We start from the raw sequence: 20,676 nt of genomic DNA, 5'->3' as shown, positions 1-20,676 counted from the left end.
AGGTTATTGAAAACCCCATGGCTTGAGTAAGGCGCACCTTAGTCCTCAAGCTGTCATCTTTGCTCTTCAGCGCTTTAAAAAGTAAAAAGGTCTTGTGCAGCAGATTTCCCTAATGCAATACGTCGTTTGATCGCTTGACTGCTGCTTCCATGAGTGTTGATAGTTGATCCAAGAACAATGAAGTCCTTGACAACTTCAATCTTGTCTCCCATTGATAAGAATGTTGTTTATTGGTCCAGTGGTGAGGATTTTTTGTTGTTTTCACATTGAGATGTAATCCATACCGAAGGCTGTGTTTTTTGATCTTCATCAGTAAATGTTTCAAGTCCTCTTCACTTTCAGCAAGCAAGGTTGTATTATCTTCATATGGCACGTTGTTAATGAGTCTTCCTCCAATCCTGATGCCATGTTTTTCTTCATAGAACCCAGCTTCTCAGATTACTTGCTCAGCATACAGGTTGAATAAGTATAGTGAAAGAATCCAACCTTGTCGCACACCTTTCTTAATTTTAAACCAATCAGTGTTCCCATGTTCTGTTCAAACAACTGCCTCTTGGTCCAGATACAGATTCCTCATGAGCACAATTAAGTGTTCCGGAATACTCATACTTCGCAATGTTGTCCATAGCTTGTCATGATCCACACAATCGAAAGCCTTTGTGTAGTCAATAAAGCATAGGTAAACATATTTCTGATATTCTCTGCTTTCAGCCAAGATCCATCAGACATCAGCAATGATATTCCTTGTTCCAAGGCCTCTTCTGAATTTGGCTTGAACCTCTGGAAGTTCTCTGTCAACGTATGCTTGCAGCCGTTTCTGTATTACTTTTAGTAAAACTTTACTCACATGGGATAGCAAAGAGATTGTCCAGTGATTTCCACATTCCGTTGGGTCACCTCTCTTTGGAATGGGCACAAATACGGATCTCTTCCAATCAGTCGGCCAGATAGTTGTCTTCCAAATTTCTTGGCAGAGATGAGTAAGTGCCTCCTGTGCCGCCACACTTTCTTGAAAGATTTCAATTTTTATTCCGTCAATTCCTGGTGCCTTGGTCTTGGCCAATTCCTTCAATGCACTTTGGACTTCCTCCTTCATTATCATTAGCTCTTGATCATATCTACCTCTTGAAATGGTTGAACATTAACCTTTTCCTTTTGGTACAGTGACTCTGTGTGTCCCTTCCATCTTCTCTTGATGCTTTCTGCATCATTCAGTTATTTGCCCAGAGAATCTTTCAATAACGAAAGTCGAGGCTTGAATTTTTTCTTCAGTTTCTCCAGCTTGAGAAACACTGAGCATGTTCTTCCTTTTTGGTTTTCTGATTCTAGATCTTTGCACATTTTGTTGTAATATTTGGCTTTATCTTCTCAAGGTGATCTTTGACATTTTCTGTTCAGGACCAATCTTTTCAAAGTGTAAGTTACAAAACTGAAACCAGATTAGCCTTTATACAATACTTTCTGAGCACCTACTATGTGCTAGCTATTGTTCTGTAATAGTCAGAGACTGATAATATGGCTTTGTACAACTGTTTGCTTGATTTCTAGTGTCTTCTCCTTGTAATGCAAAATATCACAGTTAAATGGCTGCTTCAATTATGCTTTTCGTCAAAATTCACTTAACAACAACAGCAAATACCTTAACAGAAGTCCTTGTGTGGTGGGATAAGCACTGGACTTCTAGCCAACCGAAACATTGGCAGTTCAAACCCACCAGTTGATCCTTCGAAACCTTACAGTGTTGGTGCGTCATGGAGTAGATTCTGACTCATAGTGACCCTGTATAGGGCTTCTGAGGCTGTAAATCTTTACCAGAGCAGAAAGACTCATCTTTCTCCTGCAGAACCACTGGTGGTTTCGAACTGCTGACTTTGAGGGTAGCAGCCTGACTCATAATCAGTGCTCTACCAGAGTTCCTTGGAAACCCTGTACAGAGTCAATATGATTCAGAACAGACTCGATGGCACTTGACAAGAACAAGCTTTGACAGTAGTCTGCCAGGAATGCCCAGGCCACAGACATTTTTACAAGCTAGATGTTTTTTGTAGAGCAAATAGCTTTGCCCATAAACACCCAAAAACCCAAACCATTGCCTTCAAGAGGAATTTTGGATCATAACGACCAATAAGATAGTAGAGTGTTCCATAGAGTTTATAATGTTGTGAGGGTTTACGGAAGCAGACTGCTATATCCTTCACCAACAGAGCAACTGGTAGGTTCAAACTACTGACTTTTTGGTTAGCAGCCAAGCACTTGGACCCCCATCCCACCAGGGCCTCTATTACAAATATGCCTTTTGTGTGTGTGTGTACGTCATGACTACTAAAACTTACACATGAACAGCATAAGAGCAAGAATTAATATTTGCCCATAACAATGTCAGATACACAATAGTTGTTTCATACAAGTACAAAGAAATTGTTGTTGTTGAGTACCATTGAGTTGGTTCTGACTCTTAGCGACCCAGTATAGAGTTTCCAAGGAATAGCTAGTGGGTTTGAACTGCAGAGCTACAAACCTTGTGATTCGCAGTCTAGTTCCTGTCCTAGAGGATATACCAAAAAAAATAAAACAAAAATCCTCTCAACTGTATCAGTAAGGAACTTCATGATAAACAGAGAAAAGATGGACTTTGTCAGTGATTTCTTCTTACCTGTATTCACATCTTACTTGTATTCACAATCAATACCAATAGACGTAGCAGTTGAGAAATTCAAAGATGTGCATTACATTTGTCAAATCTGCTGCAAAAGATCTCTTCAAAGTGTTAAAAAGCAAAGATGCCTCTCTGCAGACTAAGGTGCACCCTTTTTATTTGCAATCCAGCACTTAACCACTGTGCCACCCAGTCTGCGTCTTTGTACCATTCAGAGTTCAAAACCAGTGTTCTTCAAGAGACCAGTAATTACTTAGCTGACCCTGAAGATATGGCATTGTCTTTAAGGTTGAGGTAACTTTACGGCCACATGTTAAAGTAGGAATGTTTTCCCAACTTTTAAAAATCCAGTTAGCTATTGTGCAGTGTGATGCTTGATTGTTATTGTTTGTTTTAGAACACTTAACACTAGTCCTGCAGAAGGACATCATGCTTGGTAACCTAGAGGATCAATGACAAAGAGGATGATCCTCAACAAGATGAAATGGGCTCAAGCTCTGCAAGCAAACTTCCTGCCCAGTCACTCTACTTCACATGCTCCGTGGGCTGGGAAGCTCAGCACTCGGCCTCATGCTCTGGCTCTTGCTTCTCCTGCTCCTCTGTCACTCCTCCATTGTCAACAGCTTTCTGTTCTTGGGTTGAGGACATTCAGTGTACAGGGATCTTGGATTCGAAGGACACAAACCACTTCTGGCATGCTTTGTTTGTTTGTTTTTTGGCAGTAGTGAGATACCCCCATCTGCTTCTGAGATAGTTTATCTTTTACACATTAGAGTTCCAAGTTTTTACAATCGCAATGAACTCTGTTAGCCACTCCCAACTGAATTGCATAATCCTATCAACAGCTACTCCTACCTTCCTTTACCCAGACCCATCAAGGTGGGAGTTACAGATTATAGGTAGAAGAGACATTAAATAATTCACTACATGGCAGGGTGCCTTCAAAACAAACTCCAGTGAAAACAGTGTCTTCCCAGGGGATCTGCTGGGCCAGTTAAATTCAAGGCAGAAAGGCCCTCTCAGAAGGTTATGGCAACTGCTCTTTGAGATTTAAAAGGGTCATCTTGATAGATTTTCTCAAAGGATGCAGGACAATCATGGGGGCTTATTTTGAAGTTTTAAGGATACGAAAAACTGCATCGGTTAGAAAAAGGTCAGGAAAGTTGTGCAGATGAGTTTTTTTTTTTTTTTTTTTTTTTTCCATCACGACAATGCACCTGCTCATTCTTCAAGGGGAGCAAGGAATGTCCTAGTAGAATTTCTTACCAAGCCTGATCTTACGCCTTCAAATTTATTTTTGTTTCCCAAACTCAGAGAACATTTAAAAGAAACATGGTATGAGTCTCTGGGGAATGTCAAAACTGACATTAATGTGACATAAATTGAAGAGTGCAGAAATTTGTGGGGAAAGTTGAGAGAGATGGAAACACCACCTTCAGAAATATATAGATCTACTTGGAGGATACATCTCGAAATAATAGCTTCACATTTTTATATTTTTGTTTCATAAAGGTTTCTATGATTTTGTAGCAATACATTTTAACTTGACCTTCATATTCACAATATTGTACAACAATCATTACTATTTATTTCCAAAACTGTTTCATCATCCAAGCATTATCTTCCTACTCCATATCTAACCCCCAACCCTGATTTCTATCTATGCATATACCTAGTCGAGATGCTTCTTGTAAGTTGTTGTTATTAAGTGCCTTTGAGTGGGTTCCGACTCATAGCAATCCTGTATAGGGTTTCCAGATAGCGGCTGGTGAACTTGAACTGCCGACCTTGCAGTTCAAACCGACCTTTCAGTCCAGCACATTAAACCACGGCACCACACCAGGCCTCCAATATTTGCCCTTTTGTGGCTGACTTTTTCACATAGCATCATGTCTTCAAGGCTTATTTCTGCAGTAGAAGTAGCATGTATCAAAACTTCATTTCTGTGTATGAGGAATAATATCCTGTTGTTTGTATGTGCCACATTTTGTTTGTTCATCTGTTGACAGATCCTGGAGTTGTTTCTCCCTTGTGGCTCTCAAGAATAGTGCACAGTGGGACTCGGTGTGCAAAGATCTGTTTGAGTCTTGCGTTCAAGTGTGGCTTAAGCATTTTTAATAATGGGGAGAGTTACCCTCTATACAAGGAGCTTTGGTCACATAGTGGTTATGAATCATGCTGCTAACCTCAAAGTCCACAGTTCGAGAAAGATGAGGCTTTCTGCTCAGAGACCCTATGCTGCATTGCTGAGTCGGGATTGACTCCATGGCACATCACCCTGCCCCCATATACTATTACCCATTTTTTTTCATTCACAGCACTTATGACCATTTAAAATAGTCTAATTTGCCTATTTATGGCCTATTTCCTCCCTACTAGCATATATGCTCTCCTGTGGCAAGAGCCTTGCTTTTCTCATTTCTCTACTGTCATCCTTGGACCTGGGACAGTGGCAGCATTGACATTTATGGTCTCTCAATAAATTATTTATTGTTGAACATATAAATTAATTTCTGTTTATTAAGGAGTAGCCTGGAGACCTGGTGGTACCATGGTTAAAGCACTTGGCTATGAGCTGAGAAGTTGGTGGTTCAAACCCACCAGCTGCTTTGTGGTAAGAAGACATGGCAGCCAGCCTCCGCAAAGCTGATAGCCTTGGACACCGATGGGGCCGTTTGACTTTGCCCTACAGGGTCTGTGAGTCAGAATCGACTCCATGCCAGTGGCCGTGTTTTAGTGAATGACAGCATGTGAATACATGATGGTCAAAAAATAGTTGTTACTAAGAATGTACCTTGGATAGTAAACTAAGCAGTGGGGAGCAGCGTTTATCCAAGTGTATGAGCATCTGTAAAAGTGGAATTTAACTTTAAAATTCTAACTTAAGACTGAATAAACTAAGCATAAGGGTGATTCCTGGGTAAAACAAGGGGATTAGAGGACACAGGAGTAAATGCCATTCATTGTTAATGAAAAACTGGAATTTTTTACTTTTCTGAGAAACTTTAAATTAACTTTAAAGAATACTGTTTTTCAGAAAACTTGCATGTGTAGAGATGTTTGATTATAACCCTGAGAGTAATTATTAAGCAGAAATAGTCTATTTCAGTGTAGACTTTGAGATACGTACATACATACATACACACACACACACAGTTTGTGATTTGTAGGTCTGTAATTATTTTGGATATGTGTTTGGCATAATGGTATTTATTTCATGGTCTTTTGGGGTTAAGACCTTAATAGTTTTGTGTAACTCTTGATTGATTGTTGTTAATTCAGAAATAGTGTCTTAATATTGCTGTCAGATACGTCTAAATAATTGAACATATAATTATTTGCCTGGATTTTAAATTTTTGTTATTCTGATATTTATTTATACTAAATAATTTTATTACAGATAATTACTCTCCTCAAGAAATATTGATTTAACAAATGAGCACAGTAAAATAGTCACACACTCTAATAGATTTGGGTTATTTGCTTTTTAATTGGATGCTATCTTCCATTATGAAATCTTAACATTGGATAGTTGAGCAAAGAATAGTTAATTGTAAATGTAGATAGAAGATCCATGAACACATTTGCCTATTAGAGTTTTAGAAGTTCTTTATTATAAAATCTGCCCACATGAAAGTAAACACCATCGTAATAAATCAAAATGGCTGAAATATAGTAATTAACAATATCTCTTTTTTTTTAAGTTATTGAGTTTGAAAGCTTCTATCTTAAATTTACAAAAGCAATGGAAAACAGTAGAAGAGATATGGGATTCTCTTACCAATTGTGCGATACACAAAACACCAGGCATGGGTATGGGAAAGAGAGAGAGAAGGGAGTCCCTGTGTTCTGGGAGGATGCCATTGAGGATATAGTCCTTTCTCCACACCTGAAAGAATGAGTAGAAAAATCATGAAAAGTAGAGAGTTACAGAGTAGCAAGTCCTGATTGCACAAATGGTCAAGCTCTGGACTACTAATGGATGTATGAAGAGAATTGCTGTTCTTCTTAAGTGCTATCAAGTCAGTTCTAACTCGGAGTTACCCTATACAGGGTTTCCGAGGAGTGGCTGGTGAGTTTGAACCATCTACCTTGTGGTCCAGTGTGTATCCTGCAGCACCACAGTAGGACTCCTTAAAGCGAATGGGAGCTCACTAAAGGAGCCCAGGTAGTGCTGTCCATTAGGCATTGGGATGCTAATGGCAAGGTTGATGGCTGAAACCCACCAGCCACTTGTTGGGATAAAGATGAGGTGTTCTGCTCCAATGAAGATTAGTAATATCAGAAATCATATGTAGGGTCACTCTGAGTCAGAATTAACAGAATGGCAGTAGGTATGAGCTGACCTATGCCACAAAAGGGGAAGGAGTGTCCCAGACAGAGAAGACGTGTATAATGGTCAAGACTTAAGATTCAAAACCACCCAGAGACTCCTCAAAAGAAGCTTCTTAAAGGTCTGAGCCTTGAGAACCTAGTGGAGCAGCTCTGCTCGGTACACGTGGGATGCACACAGTCCAATTGGCCAACAACAAGAAGACAGACTTACAGCTTTTTTAGTTCAAGAAAAGATAAACTCTATCCAACCCCTTTCAAAAAACCCACCTCTCTCTTTCCATGGGAATCCTGGTGTGTTGCGCTGTACTGCAAGGTTGGTTTGAACCGCAAGGTTGGTGGTTCGAACTCACCACCCACTCCTCAGAAACACTATATATGGTTGCTATAAGTCAGAACCAACGCAATAGCACTTATAAACCTCTTTCCATGAAGGAGCCCTGGTAGCATAATGCATTTAGAACTGGCCTGCAAACTGAAAGGTCAGCAGTTTGAATCTGCCAGCCTCTCCAAGGGAGAAAGATGAGACTTTCTGCTCCCATAAAGATTTACAGCCTTGGAAACCCTGCACAGGGTGGGTTCGAGTTGGAACTGACTCCACAGCACATAACCACCACCACCTCTTCCTGGGAGTCCTGGTGTGGTGCTGAAGGATAAGCACTGGACTGCTAGCCACCAGGTCAGCAGGTCAAACCCTGCAGCCACTCCTCGGAAACCCTATACAGGGTCGCTATGAGTTGGAACCAACTGGGCGACACTTAAGAACAACCACAACAACATCTTGCCATGCGATAGCATAGGGGCACATCAGGTTTTACAGGAGCAAGTTTGTCACCTCTCATCTCACCTTATGCCTTGATTAACTTTCTCTGGGCTTCTCTGTTGTCCTTTTTTAAATAAGAGAAAAGAGAATTTGGAGGAGGTTCCAAGCCCAAGGAAACCACAGTATTTAGATGGTTATTAAAGATCTTTATTATTTTGGCCTTGTATTTTCACAGGAGACTCTGATTTTTCATTTATGCAAGTGGCAGAGTTTTACTTGTAATATAAAATTATTTATATTTAAAAAAAAGTCTTCAATAATTAATGTTCAATGATAGATGGGACTTCACATAACTCAAGAGGATAAGCCCCTCTAGTAACAAGTCCCATTTCTTAATTTTCTTTTTCAAAAAAGACAGAAGCCCTTTCATCATGTGGATTGAGAAACCAACCTCACCTGGGCATCCCCATCTCTGTAACGCATGCAAACTCTGTTAGGTTTGATCAAGTATCACATGAGTTGGACATACAGGCAAATGGAGGGTAACAATACAGGTAGATAGAGCCTTTTATTAGGTCGATAGCCTGTCCGTTGTGCAGGACCTTCTGAAATTGTAAAACTTAAACCTTGTGTGGTCTTCAAAACGTAGATTGAGGCGTTAAGTTATACATGTGCTTTGAAACTAAATCAAAATGTCCACAATTTATTTATATGGGTTGCCAATGAGACTTGTCCCATTAATATGTTTTAGAATACATACATTTACTGGATAGATACCTAACCTTTAAGCGTTCAGTGATTTCCCTCATGACTGTGAAGAAAATCCAGACTTTCTGGCACAGACGGACTTTAAGACTTGACCTGTTATGACCATTCCTCATGAGTCTTGCCTTACAGCTCCGGTATCTGTGACCTCTCATGGCCTTTACACATGTTTTTCTCCATCTGGATGCTCTTTCCCTTTTTCAGGCTTAGAGGTCACCTCCTCAGGGAAGCATCTCCTGATTTCCATACCTTACAGTATCTGGACGCCTTTTAATCTTCTCAATCTCATTACGCTTCATTCTTTTCCTTACTTACCCTGCTCCCAGCTCTACTGGCCTCCTTTCATTTCTTAGGCATACCAAATTCCATCCCACCTCAGAATCTTTGCACATGTTGTTCCTTCCACTTAGAACATGCTTGCCTTCTTAATTTCAGGGCTGCTTCTCTGATTCCTGGTTTCACATCCGCTTCTGACTCTTCTTTGAATTTCTGGCAGTTCCCTCTAAGTGTACTGTAACAAAAGGTTTTGAATTCTTTTTAGCGAACTTTTACTTGCATGTGAGATTAATGGTATTGTTGGATGGTTTCTGCATTCTGTTGGGTCAACTGTCTTTGGAATGAGCACAAGTATGACTCTCTTCAAGTTGGTTGGCCAGGTAGCTGTCTTCCAAATTAATGGGCACAGATGAGTGAGCACTTTCAGCACTTCATCAGTTTATTGAATGATTTAAATTTGTGTCCTGTCAATTCCTGGAGCCTTGTTTTTCGCCAATGCCTTCAGTGCAGTGTGGACTTCTCTTGATCTAGCTCTTGAAATGTTTGAGCATGGAAACTTCTTTTTGGTACAGTGACTCTCTGTATTCCTTCCATCTTCTTCTGATGCTCTCAGCACCATTCATTGGTTTGCCCATGTTGTTGTTAATTGCCTTTGAGTTGATTCAGACTCATAGCGATCCTGTAAAGGGTTTCCAAGGGTTGTACATCTTGCAGGAGCGGAAAGCCTCATCTTTCTCCCATGGAGCAGCTGGTGAGCTTGAACCACCCATCATGTGATCCTGTGATTCTTAGTCCTGTACTTACCCTGTGAAGCCATTTTCTTTTCTTTCTTTTTTTTTTTTTTGCCCATAGGATCCTTCATTGTTGTATGTTGAGGCTTGAATTTTTTTCTTCAGTTCTTCCAGTTTGAGAAATCTGTGTTCATCCCTTTTGGTTTTCTACATTTTGGTTTATAATTATGCATTACTTTGTATTTTCATGATGCCGTTTGACTGTCCAGCTGTTTGCCGTCCTCATTTCTTCCATTTGTTTAGTATCTCTACAGTGGAGAGCACATTGTAGAATCTCTTCTGCCATCCATCTGGTCTTTACTTCCTTTCCTCTCTTTTTAATGAGTCTTTTCTTTCTTCCTGTATGATCCTGATGTCATTCCACAACTGTTTTGGTCTTCAGACATTAGTGTCTAAGGCATTAAATCTGTACTTGAGATGATCTCTAAATTCAGGTGGGATATGCTTAAGGAGCTCTGGTAGCGTAGTGGTTACGAATCGGGCTGTGAACCACAAGGTCAGCAATTTGAAACTACCAGCTGCTCCATAGGCTTTCTGCTCCTGTAAAGATTTATAGCCTCGGAAACCCTGTTCAGGGTCACTGTGAGTCGGAACTGACTCCACGGCACTTAATAACAGCAACAAATGCTTAAGGTCATATTTTGACTCTCGTAGACTTGTTTCAATTTTCTTCAACTTCAGCCTGAACTGGCATATGAGCTGTTGGTCCCTGTCCTTGTTTTGGCTGATGGCATGGAGCTTTTCCATTGTCTTTTTCTATAGATATAGTCAGTTTGATTCCTTTGTATTTTATCTGGTGAGGTCAATGAAAAAGTCATTGGTCTTAACAAAATTCTATCATGTGATCTCCAGCATCATTTCTATCAATAAGACCATCTTTTGCTACTATTGATCTTCTTTATTTCCAGTCTTTGCATTCCAATCACCAGATTATCAATAATCTTGATTGTATGTTTGATTAATTTCAGACTGAAATAGTTGGTGGAATTCTTCACTGTCATTATCACTGGCTTTTGTGGTTGGTGCCTAAATTTGAATAGTAGTGCTATTAGCTGGTCTTCCTTGTAGACATCTGTATATTATCCTATCACAGACAGCATTGTACTTCAAGACAGATCTTGAAATGTTCTTTTTGATGATGATTGTGGTGCCATTCCTCTTCAATTTGTCTTTACTGGCATAGTAAGCCATACGATTATCAGATTCTAAATGGCCAACACCAGTCCATTTCAATTTACTAATGCTTAGGATAGAGATCTTACTGCATTCCATTTCATTTTTAACAATTTACAATTTTCCTAAAATCATACTTCACATATTCCATGTCCCAGTTGTTGGTGGATGTTTGCAGATTTTTCTCCCCATTTTGAGTTGTGCCACATCAACAAGTGAAGGTAGGTTCGAACCACTGACCTTTTGATTTGCAGCCCAGTGCTATCCTACAACACTATACCAGGGGTCCCTCTCTTGTATATACTTGTGGATATATATACTTGGTTTACTCCCCAGTATTTATCACAGTTTGAATCTTGTTTATCCACATGTTTTCTTATTTTAAGGACAGAACATAAACTTTGGACATTTCCCCTTCCCTCCTGCGAAAGATTTCCATTATTTTTGTTTAATATAGTGGTTCACAATCAGGGAATCTTGCATCCCAGGGAACATTTGACACTATCTGCAGACATTTTTAGTTGTTGTAGCCTGGGAGCAAGTTCCAAATGTGTGTGTGTGTGCGTGTTGTGTATGTGTGTGAGAGAACTAGTGAGTAGAGGCTAGGTGGAGGATGATGGAACTCACAGAGTTACTCGGGTCCACAGGTCAGTACTGCTGACACTGAGAAACTCTTGTCTAGTATCATCAATTAGAGGGCAGGTGAGGCAAAAAACCAGTGAGTCTTGTCCAAATGGTCTATCCAAAAGCTTACATTTTTAGCAAATGATACAAGTAGACATTGCATATAAAGAGTAAGCAGAACTGCCAGCATTCAGCTCGTATTGGGTGGGCATGGTAGTGGCAGTGGCTGCTCTCTATGAAAAAGAGAGAGCGAGTAAAACAAGTTGCCTTTCAGGGATTATTGGTCAAAATTTTAAGACTTAATTTTAATAAATGGGAGGTCCTGGTGTTGTGGTGCTAAGGGATAAAGCACTGAACTGCAAGGTCGGTTTGAACCACAAGGTCAACAGTTCAAACTCTCCAGCTGCTTCTTGGAACCCCTATACAGAGTCACTATAAGTTTGGAACCAACTCAACAGCACTAAAACAACAAAAATGATTTACTAAGAACCACATTAAATATCTTAGGACTAAACACATGATTATAACTTAACATACTATGTTTTAAAATGTTGAGCAGAGTGCAGGATAATACACTGCACCAAAGGGTCAGTTTGAATCGCAAAGTTGGTGGTTCAGACCCACCAGCCACTCCTTGGAAATGCTATCCAGGGCCACTATGAATGGGACCTGACTTGATGGCACTCAACAATAACAACAACATATATTGACATGTTCAATTCATTACTCTATTCTAAACTTTAGGTAGTTGGACTAATGTTTGAAAAGTTGCATGGTAAATTTCTAGTTTTCAAAGATATGAATTTTGTAATACATGGCCTCTCTGACCTTAGTTCATAGTGGATGCTCAATACATGTTTTCAGATAGACCTGACATCTTCCCAGTTTTCTTTTTTTAAGTAGGAATCCTGAGATCAAAGGATGTCTTTATAGCTTCCTTCCTACATATATACATATGTATATATATAAAACCAATATATAAATATATAACCAATTGTTAATAATTGGTACCCCTAAAGGAATTTGAATCTCTGAAGGGCCGTACCCTGACTACTAATATTCTTATACTATAAATCTCACCAGAGGAAGTTATGATGGGATAACTGTGGACCACAGTAAATGCATAGAGATGTGGTTCAGACGTTATTTGAAAATACCCCAGAAGTTCTTGACATATTGTTCTATGGGCGATATGGTGGATGGATGAGTCTTTATGGAACTGAAGACTATGCAGATAGCTCTGTATTTTGGCAAAACACTGAGTCCTACCACCAATATCTTCTTCAAAAGTGTTTTCACATTGTTCTCTTTTTTTATTGTTGTAATTAAATTTTATGAGGAATCTCACCAGTGATAGAGAACCCAGAGCCCTTTTCATCCCTCTTTCTGCCAGTGCATGCCTCTACCACCGAACTCCATAGTCCCCTAGGCAGGAATCTCCATGGGAATCATGAGCTAGCAGTGGTGGCCTGGGGAATCATTCTTACTTTTATTTAATGAGGGTTATAATAACAAAACAAAACCTCTGGCCTTCGCGTCAACTCCAACTCAGAGCCACCCTGAAGTACATTGTAGAACTGCCCCATAGTGTTTCCAAACCTGTAACCTTTATGGAAGCGGATTACTACATTTTCCTACTGTGGAGGGTTATAAAATGTCTAATAAGGAGTTTTTAAAAGGATTAAATTAGGAATTACATCATAGTTTAAGACAACTGCTGATACATGCGTAGTAAGCATATAGCGTTGTTGGTGATGTTAGTTGCTGCCCAGTGGATTCTGACTTATGGTAACCCCAGCCGCACAGGGTTTTCCAGACTGGTCGCCAGGCCTATCTTCTGAGATCCACTGGCTGGGTCCAAATCACCAACCTTTCAGCTAGTCATTGAAAGTCTTAACTGTTTATATCTCCCAGCATACAGTAAAGGCTCTTTTTAGTGACAGTGGAACTTGGTTGTAAGTCAGCAGGATCTCTCAGGCTAGCAAGCCTATAATAAAAGCATAAATTGCAAGTGGAATTCAGGAAGAGGTTATGAAGCTAAGAAGTCTTACTTCTGTTTGACTGTAAGATCCATCTGAAATGTTGAAGGTGTTGGGTGAATCAATCTATACATGCTGATTTTCATGGGCGTTGGAGCAGAAAGCAAAGTAACAGTTCTGTAAATGAGAAAGTTGTATAAACCAGACCATCTTATTTCTCGGCCATACAAGGTAGCTGATTCATTACTGTACAGTTAAAATTAAAATATTTGATTTATGTGTGCTCTAGATTTAAATAAGCCTGAAGAGCTTTAAAAAGTTTTCTAGAAGATGTGTATGGAGAGTAAAATTAAAAATAGGACGAACAACTTCCTTGCTAATGGTTGGGGGCTGGAAGTGATGTCCATGTGCCATTGTTGGACTTCGAAAGAAGGTGGCAGAGTGACCAGATAGCTCAAATGGTCTAGGAGAAATGGACAAATTTGGTAGAATGTCAATCAAAAAAATTAAGACCAGCTGATAACAGAATAAAACCCTTTTGTGATTGTGATCAAGTTTGCAGAAGGCTGCCTGCCAACAGAATGTAATATTTCAGGGACCACAGAAGAGAAGAGGATTTTGTCAGTGAGACAAGAAAGACTGGCGTTGTTCTGATCCATGAGACGCATTTCTCCAGGGAGTCCACGAAGTTTCATAATTCAGGAATTATTGAGACATAAAAAAGAAACCTAGCAATAAGCTAGAGAATAGTTGAACTACTTTGTAGGCTTTTTATTTTCCCTGACAGGTGTTTTAGCCCTTGCTTTTTTATTTCTTATTGTATTTTGTTCACAGTCTTGTCAAAACAGCATACAGATGTAAATTGGAAAAAGTTCAGACTCCCCCCTCCCTCCACACACACATACTCTTTCAACCTAACACCGTTATTAACAGTACCACTTGCTGGTTGTTGTCAGTATCCTGACTCCTGGTGACCCATGTGGGTCAGAGAAGAACTGTACTCCATTGGGTTTTCAGTGGTTGGTATAGATGTATATATATTTGGAAATAAATCACCAGACCCTTCTACTCTGGTGCCTCTCGGTGGACTGGAGCCATCAACCTTTTGGTTAGGAGTCCAGTGAACATTAACCCTTTACACTCAGGGATTTCTGTTAATAGTTAAGATTCACTTTTTCTTTACCTTTATTATTATTTTTTTAATGAAAAGGAGTTATACTCTAGGATTGTTTTGCTCTTTTCCTTTCTATGTTGTCAATGTTACTGTACACTAGTGGTTCGCAGCTGTAAGCCATTGTGCCCCACAAGGGATATTCAGCCTTGTCTGGAGCTTTTTATGGTTGCCATGGCTTTCAAGTGGAGGTTGGGAGGTACCGTTGGTGCTCAAAGTAGATACCAGCGATGCTGCTACACATCCTATAAGGCACAGTGCATGAGGACCCTCCCCCAACCAAGAATTGTTGTTGTTGTTAAGTGCTGTCGAGTCGGTTCCTACTCATAGTGACCACATGTAGAGTTTCCAAGGAGCAATTGGGCTTGAACTGCCAACCTCATAGTTAGCAGTAAAGTGAGTTTCTTACAGGGCAACACCAGGACTCAATTATCTGGCCGAAAATGCCAATAGAGTCAAAGTTGAGAAACCCAGCTCTATGTCAATACACATAAATCTAATAAATTAGTTTTTTTTTTAAAGCTTCATAATAACTTTGAAATATGGATATATCATAACTTATTCAGCTAGTTTCCTGTTGATAGATATTGCTTAGTGCTTCTCATTTAGTGATATTTATATATTTAATATTAAGAAGTCAAGTGTCTTAATTTAGTTGAAAAATCATTCTGTTTCTTTAAAGAGCAAAATATGCCATTTTTAGAAAGACTCAAAAGAGGAGCAGTTAAGAATTCATAGACTAGTATATAAAAAGATTCTGGGTCACTGTAAGATAAGAGAATTTGGTTTCAGTAAAATCTGTCTCATTCTAAATGACAAGTCCTTAAGTCATTTGAAAATCATGGCTTCATTTTTTGAGAGCTCGGAATTAACAAACCAGCAGCAGCCTTTTATATGACAACTAAAAACAGAAAAGGCTGCTTATGTATGTAACTGTAATAATTTTCAGTGAAAGCTAATTCTGAGTGTCTCTACCTCCTGTTTATGTGTATTTTAAAAAAAGTCCATTAGTACATTAAATCATAGTGTGTTAAAAACACACACACAAAAGCAGGTTTAAGATGGGGAAAAAATGATATCCATCCGAAAGACATTGAATGAGTTCCAGATGCCATTGATAGTATAATTCAGAATTGGAATGACCCTCTGGTTAACCACAGAGGATTTTACAGAAAGGGTGCTCTAAAGCAAGCAGATGTTTGCTTTACTTCTCTTAACTTTGCTTTGCTTCTCTTAACCCATCCTCCCTGCATGTCACATGGGTACCTGGAAGGATAATATAAAGAGTGAATTCTTCTTCTGTCACAGAGCTGGGTAACCATTGTGGTTGTTAGGTGCTGTGGAGACGGTTCTGACTCACAGTGACCCTACTGTGTACAACAAGACAAACCACGACCTAGTCTTACACCATCCTCACAATCATTGTCGCTTTGGAGCTCATTGTTGCTACTATGGTGTCAATCCACAGTGAGGGGATGTTCTCTCTTTTATAGTCCCTCCATTTTCCAGAAGGAATCACGGTAGCCTAGTGGGTTATGAGTTGAGCTGCTAACCACAAGGTCAGTAGTTTGAAACTACCAGCTATTCTGTGGGAGAAAGATGAGACTTTCTCCTCCCATAAAGATTTACAGCCTCCAAAACCTTATACTCAGTGGCTGTGAACCTACTGTACAGAACACACATCACATCACCACCGCCACCACCTTACCTTCTTCAGGGACTGGTCCCTTCTGACAAAGTCCCCAAAGTGCGTGAAACAAAGTCTCACGATCCTTACTTCTAAGGAGCATCTGACTGTACTTTTTTCTAAGACAGATCCGTTTGTTCTTCTGGTAGTCCATGGTCTATTCAGCATTTGCCACCAGCACCATAATTTGAAGGTGCCAGCCCTTCTTCCATCTTCCTTATTTGTTGACCAGCTTTTGCATGCATAGGATCTGGTGGAAAATACCATGATTTCTAGTCAGGCACATCTTAATTCCCAAAGTCATATTTTTGCTTGATAACATTTTAAAGAGGTCTTTTGCAGCAGATTTGGCCAATACAATGTGTTATTTGATATCTTGACTACTGCTTTCATGGGCATGAATTGTGGGTCTAAGTAAAATGAAATTGTTGACAACTACAATCTTTTCGCTGTTTGTCATGATGTTGTTTATTGGTATAGTTGTGAGGATTGATTCAAAACAAATGGAGGATTGATACAAATGAATGGAACCAAACTCTTGTCTATGTGTACGCAGGATGGTAAACCAGTTGGTGAGCCTGAAAGAGTGTCCTCATTAAGAAGCAAGAGTTGGAATCTTATTGTTCTTTGCCGATAGTCTTTGTATCAGCCATCAGTGCTACAGAAAACTAAACTGGCCTAGGTGCCGGGGGTTTGGACTCGAGCCTTCTTCAAATGTTTGCCAGGAGTCCTACTCAGTAACTCAACATACACTGGTCATCCTGCAGCAGGTCAAGCCCATCTATTGTGCTACTTGTCACTGAGTTGGCTTTGACTCATGGTGACCTCGTACACTATAGAACAAAGTGTTGCCTGGTTGTCTTTATGAGCGTTGATATGCTTTAGTCCATTGTTGTGGCCACTGTGGATTTTATGTGCCTTCCAAGCTAAGGGGCTCATCAGACAACATTCTGTGATGACTAATTTTGAGAAGTAGATCACCAGTCCTTTCCTCCTAATATATGATCATCTGTAAGCACCACTGAAGCCTGTCTACTATGAGTGACCTGGCCGATGTTTGAACTACTGTTGGCATAACTCCTAGTGTCACACCAACATGCAAACCACTATAGGGCAGCAAAGTGGCACAGACAGGTGGTGGCAAGCCATCCGAGGATCAACTAAGAGTTCATTGATACTGTTGTACACTAAATTGGTCTTCCTCTCACTGTTGCCTTTGAAGGACCAGAGCCACACACAAGTCTCCCAGTACCGTCAGGATCCCTCCCTGATCATGAGATCCATCGTGCACATGACCGATGCTGCTCGCTCTGGGATCATGCCTCCGGCCCAGCTCACCACCATCAACCAGTCTCAACTCAGTGCTCAGCTGGGGTTGAATTTGGGAGGTGCCAGTATGCCCCACACATCGCCTTCACCTCCAGCAAGCAAATCAGCAACTCCCTCACCTTCTAGCTCCATCAATGAAGAGGACGCTGATGAATCCAACAGAGTAAGTTTAAGACACACTGCTATTAATTGCATTAGTAAGTAACCTGCCTTCCATGAGTTTGGAGATAGCCAGGCTCATGTCTTTGAGTTTCATTCAAAGACGTTACACTCTTCCTTCTCTGTCTAGATTTGGACTAGCAGTTACACTTATGATAGTTTAAATTTCTCTTCACTCTTCTACTGTTTTCTTCTCTGTAGACAGGAGAAGTTAGAAGATCTGTAAGACTGTGTGGATAAGTCATTGAACTCTTCTAGGTCTCAGGTTTTCTGATTTGCAAAAGCAAGGCCTGCACGAGACTAATCAGAAATTCTAACCTGCTTTGATTGTAGTCTAATGTCTATATGGTTCAGTTTCATCCACAATGGGGGCTAAACTGCTGGCAGTTTAATAGCCTGTACTTCCAATGACAGTTATCGTTCATTAAGTTCTAAACACCTTTGCCTTTGCAGTGGAAAATGTATCCTTCAGGTGTGTTGTTGGGTGCCATCGAGCTGCCTCTGACTCATAGTGACCCCCTCTCTCAGAGTAGGACTGCCCCATAGGGCTTGGTTTCCTTGCTGTGACCGTTAAAGAAGCAAATCTACAGGTCTTCTTTCCTCAGAGCTGCTGGATGGGTTCAAACCATCAACATTAAAGTTAGCAGCAAGTGTTTAGCCATGTGTCGCCAGGGCTCCTTTTAATGGTATTGTTAAGTGCAGTAGAGTTGATTCCAACTCTTAGGGACCCTGTATAGTGTTTCCAAGGAGTGTCTGGAAGGTTTGAACCACTGAACTTGCGGTGTTTCTCCTACAAGTGTCACACCAGGACATAAAATTTGAACTAAAAATATAGCTGCAGTTGTTATACATTCTGAATAACTACCATAAGCAACTAATGAAAACTTACTCGTCGCTCATTCACTCATAGTAAGTTGTACACCTAATTTGTGCCTGACATGTTCCTTGGTTCTGGTAATGTAAAGGTTTACAGGGGAATTACTGCCCATGGGATTCCCCATTGGGGATAGATAGCTTATGTTTAAAACTTGCTCCACATGTGATTAGTGCTCTAATTGATGTATCTGGTGTGCTGAGATGGTAATCGATTCTGCTCGGAAGAGTGATTTGAGGAAGCTTTTATTGAGAAGGTGACGTTTGAATTAGGTTTGAAAGGATACAGACAATTCTGTGAGGCAGAAGAGAGAGGTAGACATTCGGGTGGTGGGAAGAGTGAGGAGCAGTGGGTGTGCAGGGGATGCATGGGTATGAGGTGTAGTTGGTTAGGGACACAGAGAAGTAGGAGTTGAAAGAAATGATTTAACTGTGGTAGTCTTCTGTTGATAACTCAGAGCTGATTAATTATTTGCATAGAGGAATGACATAAGCACATTTATGTGTAGGATCAGCACTGGACTGCAAATCACAAGGTTGGCAGTTCAAACCCACCAGCGGCTCCTTGGAAACCCTATAAGGGTCGCTATAAGTTGGAACCAACTCAATGGCACTAACAAGAACAATATGCATATATTATATATGAAATATAAATATATACATATATATATATGAAATATATGGATTGCAGTGGCTCCATAGGATCCAGCAAAGGTTTACCTTGTATAGGGTTTCCGGCTTTGTTGTCGAGTGATTATCCTACAGCGCCACACCAGGATTCCATATATCTAGGGAAAACCTCTTTCATTATGAATGGTTTCATTTAAATGAAAGCATGGCAAGGAAGAAGGAAGTTAGAAAACATTTAAGAGATATCATTAATAATAATTCCCCTGGAATTTGGAGCTGAGCTTAGACTTTAATTGTAGAGTCCTCATGGATATGAGGGTTGAGCCAGGAAGACAGAAGTGTGTGTGTGTGTGTGTGTGTGTGTGTCCGCATCCATGGGGAAGATGTGTGGTTGGTGTGGGGGATAGGTTGAATTTGCAGGCTAACAGCAGGTGGATGTTTGGGTCTAGAACTCAGCTCATTGGAGCAGAAAGATACAGGTTAGGGATCATCAGTGTGAAGACATGAGTGTAATCAGGATTTCTCAGAGTGTGTAAAGAGCAGATCATAAAAAAGATAATGATCAGTTATCTTTTTCTTTGGTAAATTTCGTGTTTATTTTCTATTTTAAAACTGCTTTTTTATTGTAGTAAGTATATATGTAACAAATCATTTGCCATTTCGGAATCTTTCAGTGACATTAGTCACGTTCATCATGTTGTGTGACACACCCACCATTCACCCATAACGGAAGCTTCGCCCTAAGGATTGCACATCTCCCAACCCCCATAACTACTAATGAACTTGCGTTTTGTTCTGTTCACCTGTTTGTTGTAGAAATTTCATATATATGAGATCATACTCTGTCCTTTGGTGACTGACTTTTGTCACTCAAGGTCCATCCATATGGTAGACCATCGTTTATTTTTATGCAGCAAGTGAAAAAAGAGCTAAAGGAGATTGAGAATGAAGGAAAAGAGGAGAGAGGCTAGAGTAATCTTGCAGAAGCCAGAGGGATTTCGAGAAGCAGGATTTGGTGTAGCTCACACTAGTGGGCACAGAGCTAGTGAATGCACTCACAGCTTGTGCCACAGGACTTCCGGGTGGTGAAGAGTGAAATGACGATGAAAGAAACTCAAGAAAGATGTGAATAAGATGCAGATAAGTTGCGCAAGGTCAATTTGAACTGCAAGGTCGGCAGTTCATACTCACCAGCCACTCCTGGGAAACCCTGTACAGGGTCGCTATGGGTTGGAACCAACTCGACAGCACTTAACAATAAGAAGTTAAAACTAGCCATACAAATTAAGGTGATTTCCTTTCATTTCACTCTTATTCCCTGTGATCATAACTCTACAAACCAAACTGAAGTAGTTATGTCTAAAGAGAACCTTGTAAGTGACTCCTGACTTGCTCCATTTTAGAGGAGGGTGTAGGGATCTTAATTGTTATCTGTGGTGCTACGGGATAAAGCACTGGACCACAAGGT

At 40.2% G+C, this 20,676-nt stretch overlaps 1 protein-coding gene across 2 annotated transcripts in view; it reads left to right on the top strand.

The window, feature by feature from the left end:
- Positions 1 to 20,676, top strand: part of TOX3 (TOX high mobility group box family member 3) — a 173,699-nt gene that overhangs the window by 141,247 nt on the left and 11,776 nt on the right. For both annotated transcript variants that reach the window (XM_006863514.1, XM_006863515.1), the window contains one exon: positions 17,440 to 17,709. In XM_006863514.1, the coding sequence (XP_006863576.1) occupies positions 17,440 to 17,709 (270 nt within the window). The remainder of the gene's footprint in view (positions 1 to 17,439; positions 17,710 to 20,676) is intronic.

Source organism: Chrysochloris asiatica, unplaced genomic scaffold (assembly GCF_000296735.1).
Source record: "Chrysochloris asiatica unplaced genomic scaffold, ChrAsi1.0 scaffold00055, whole genome shotgun sequence".
NCBI classification, from domain to species: Eukaryota; Metazoa; Chordata; class Mammalia; order Afrosoricida; family Chrysochloridae; genus Chrysochloris; species Chrysochloris asiatica.
Note: the sequence above shows the minus strand (reverse complement) of the source record. Positions and strands in the feature narration are given on the sequence as shown.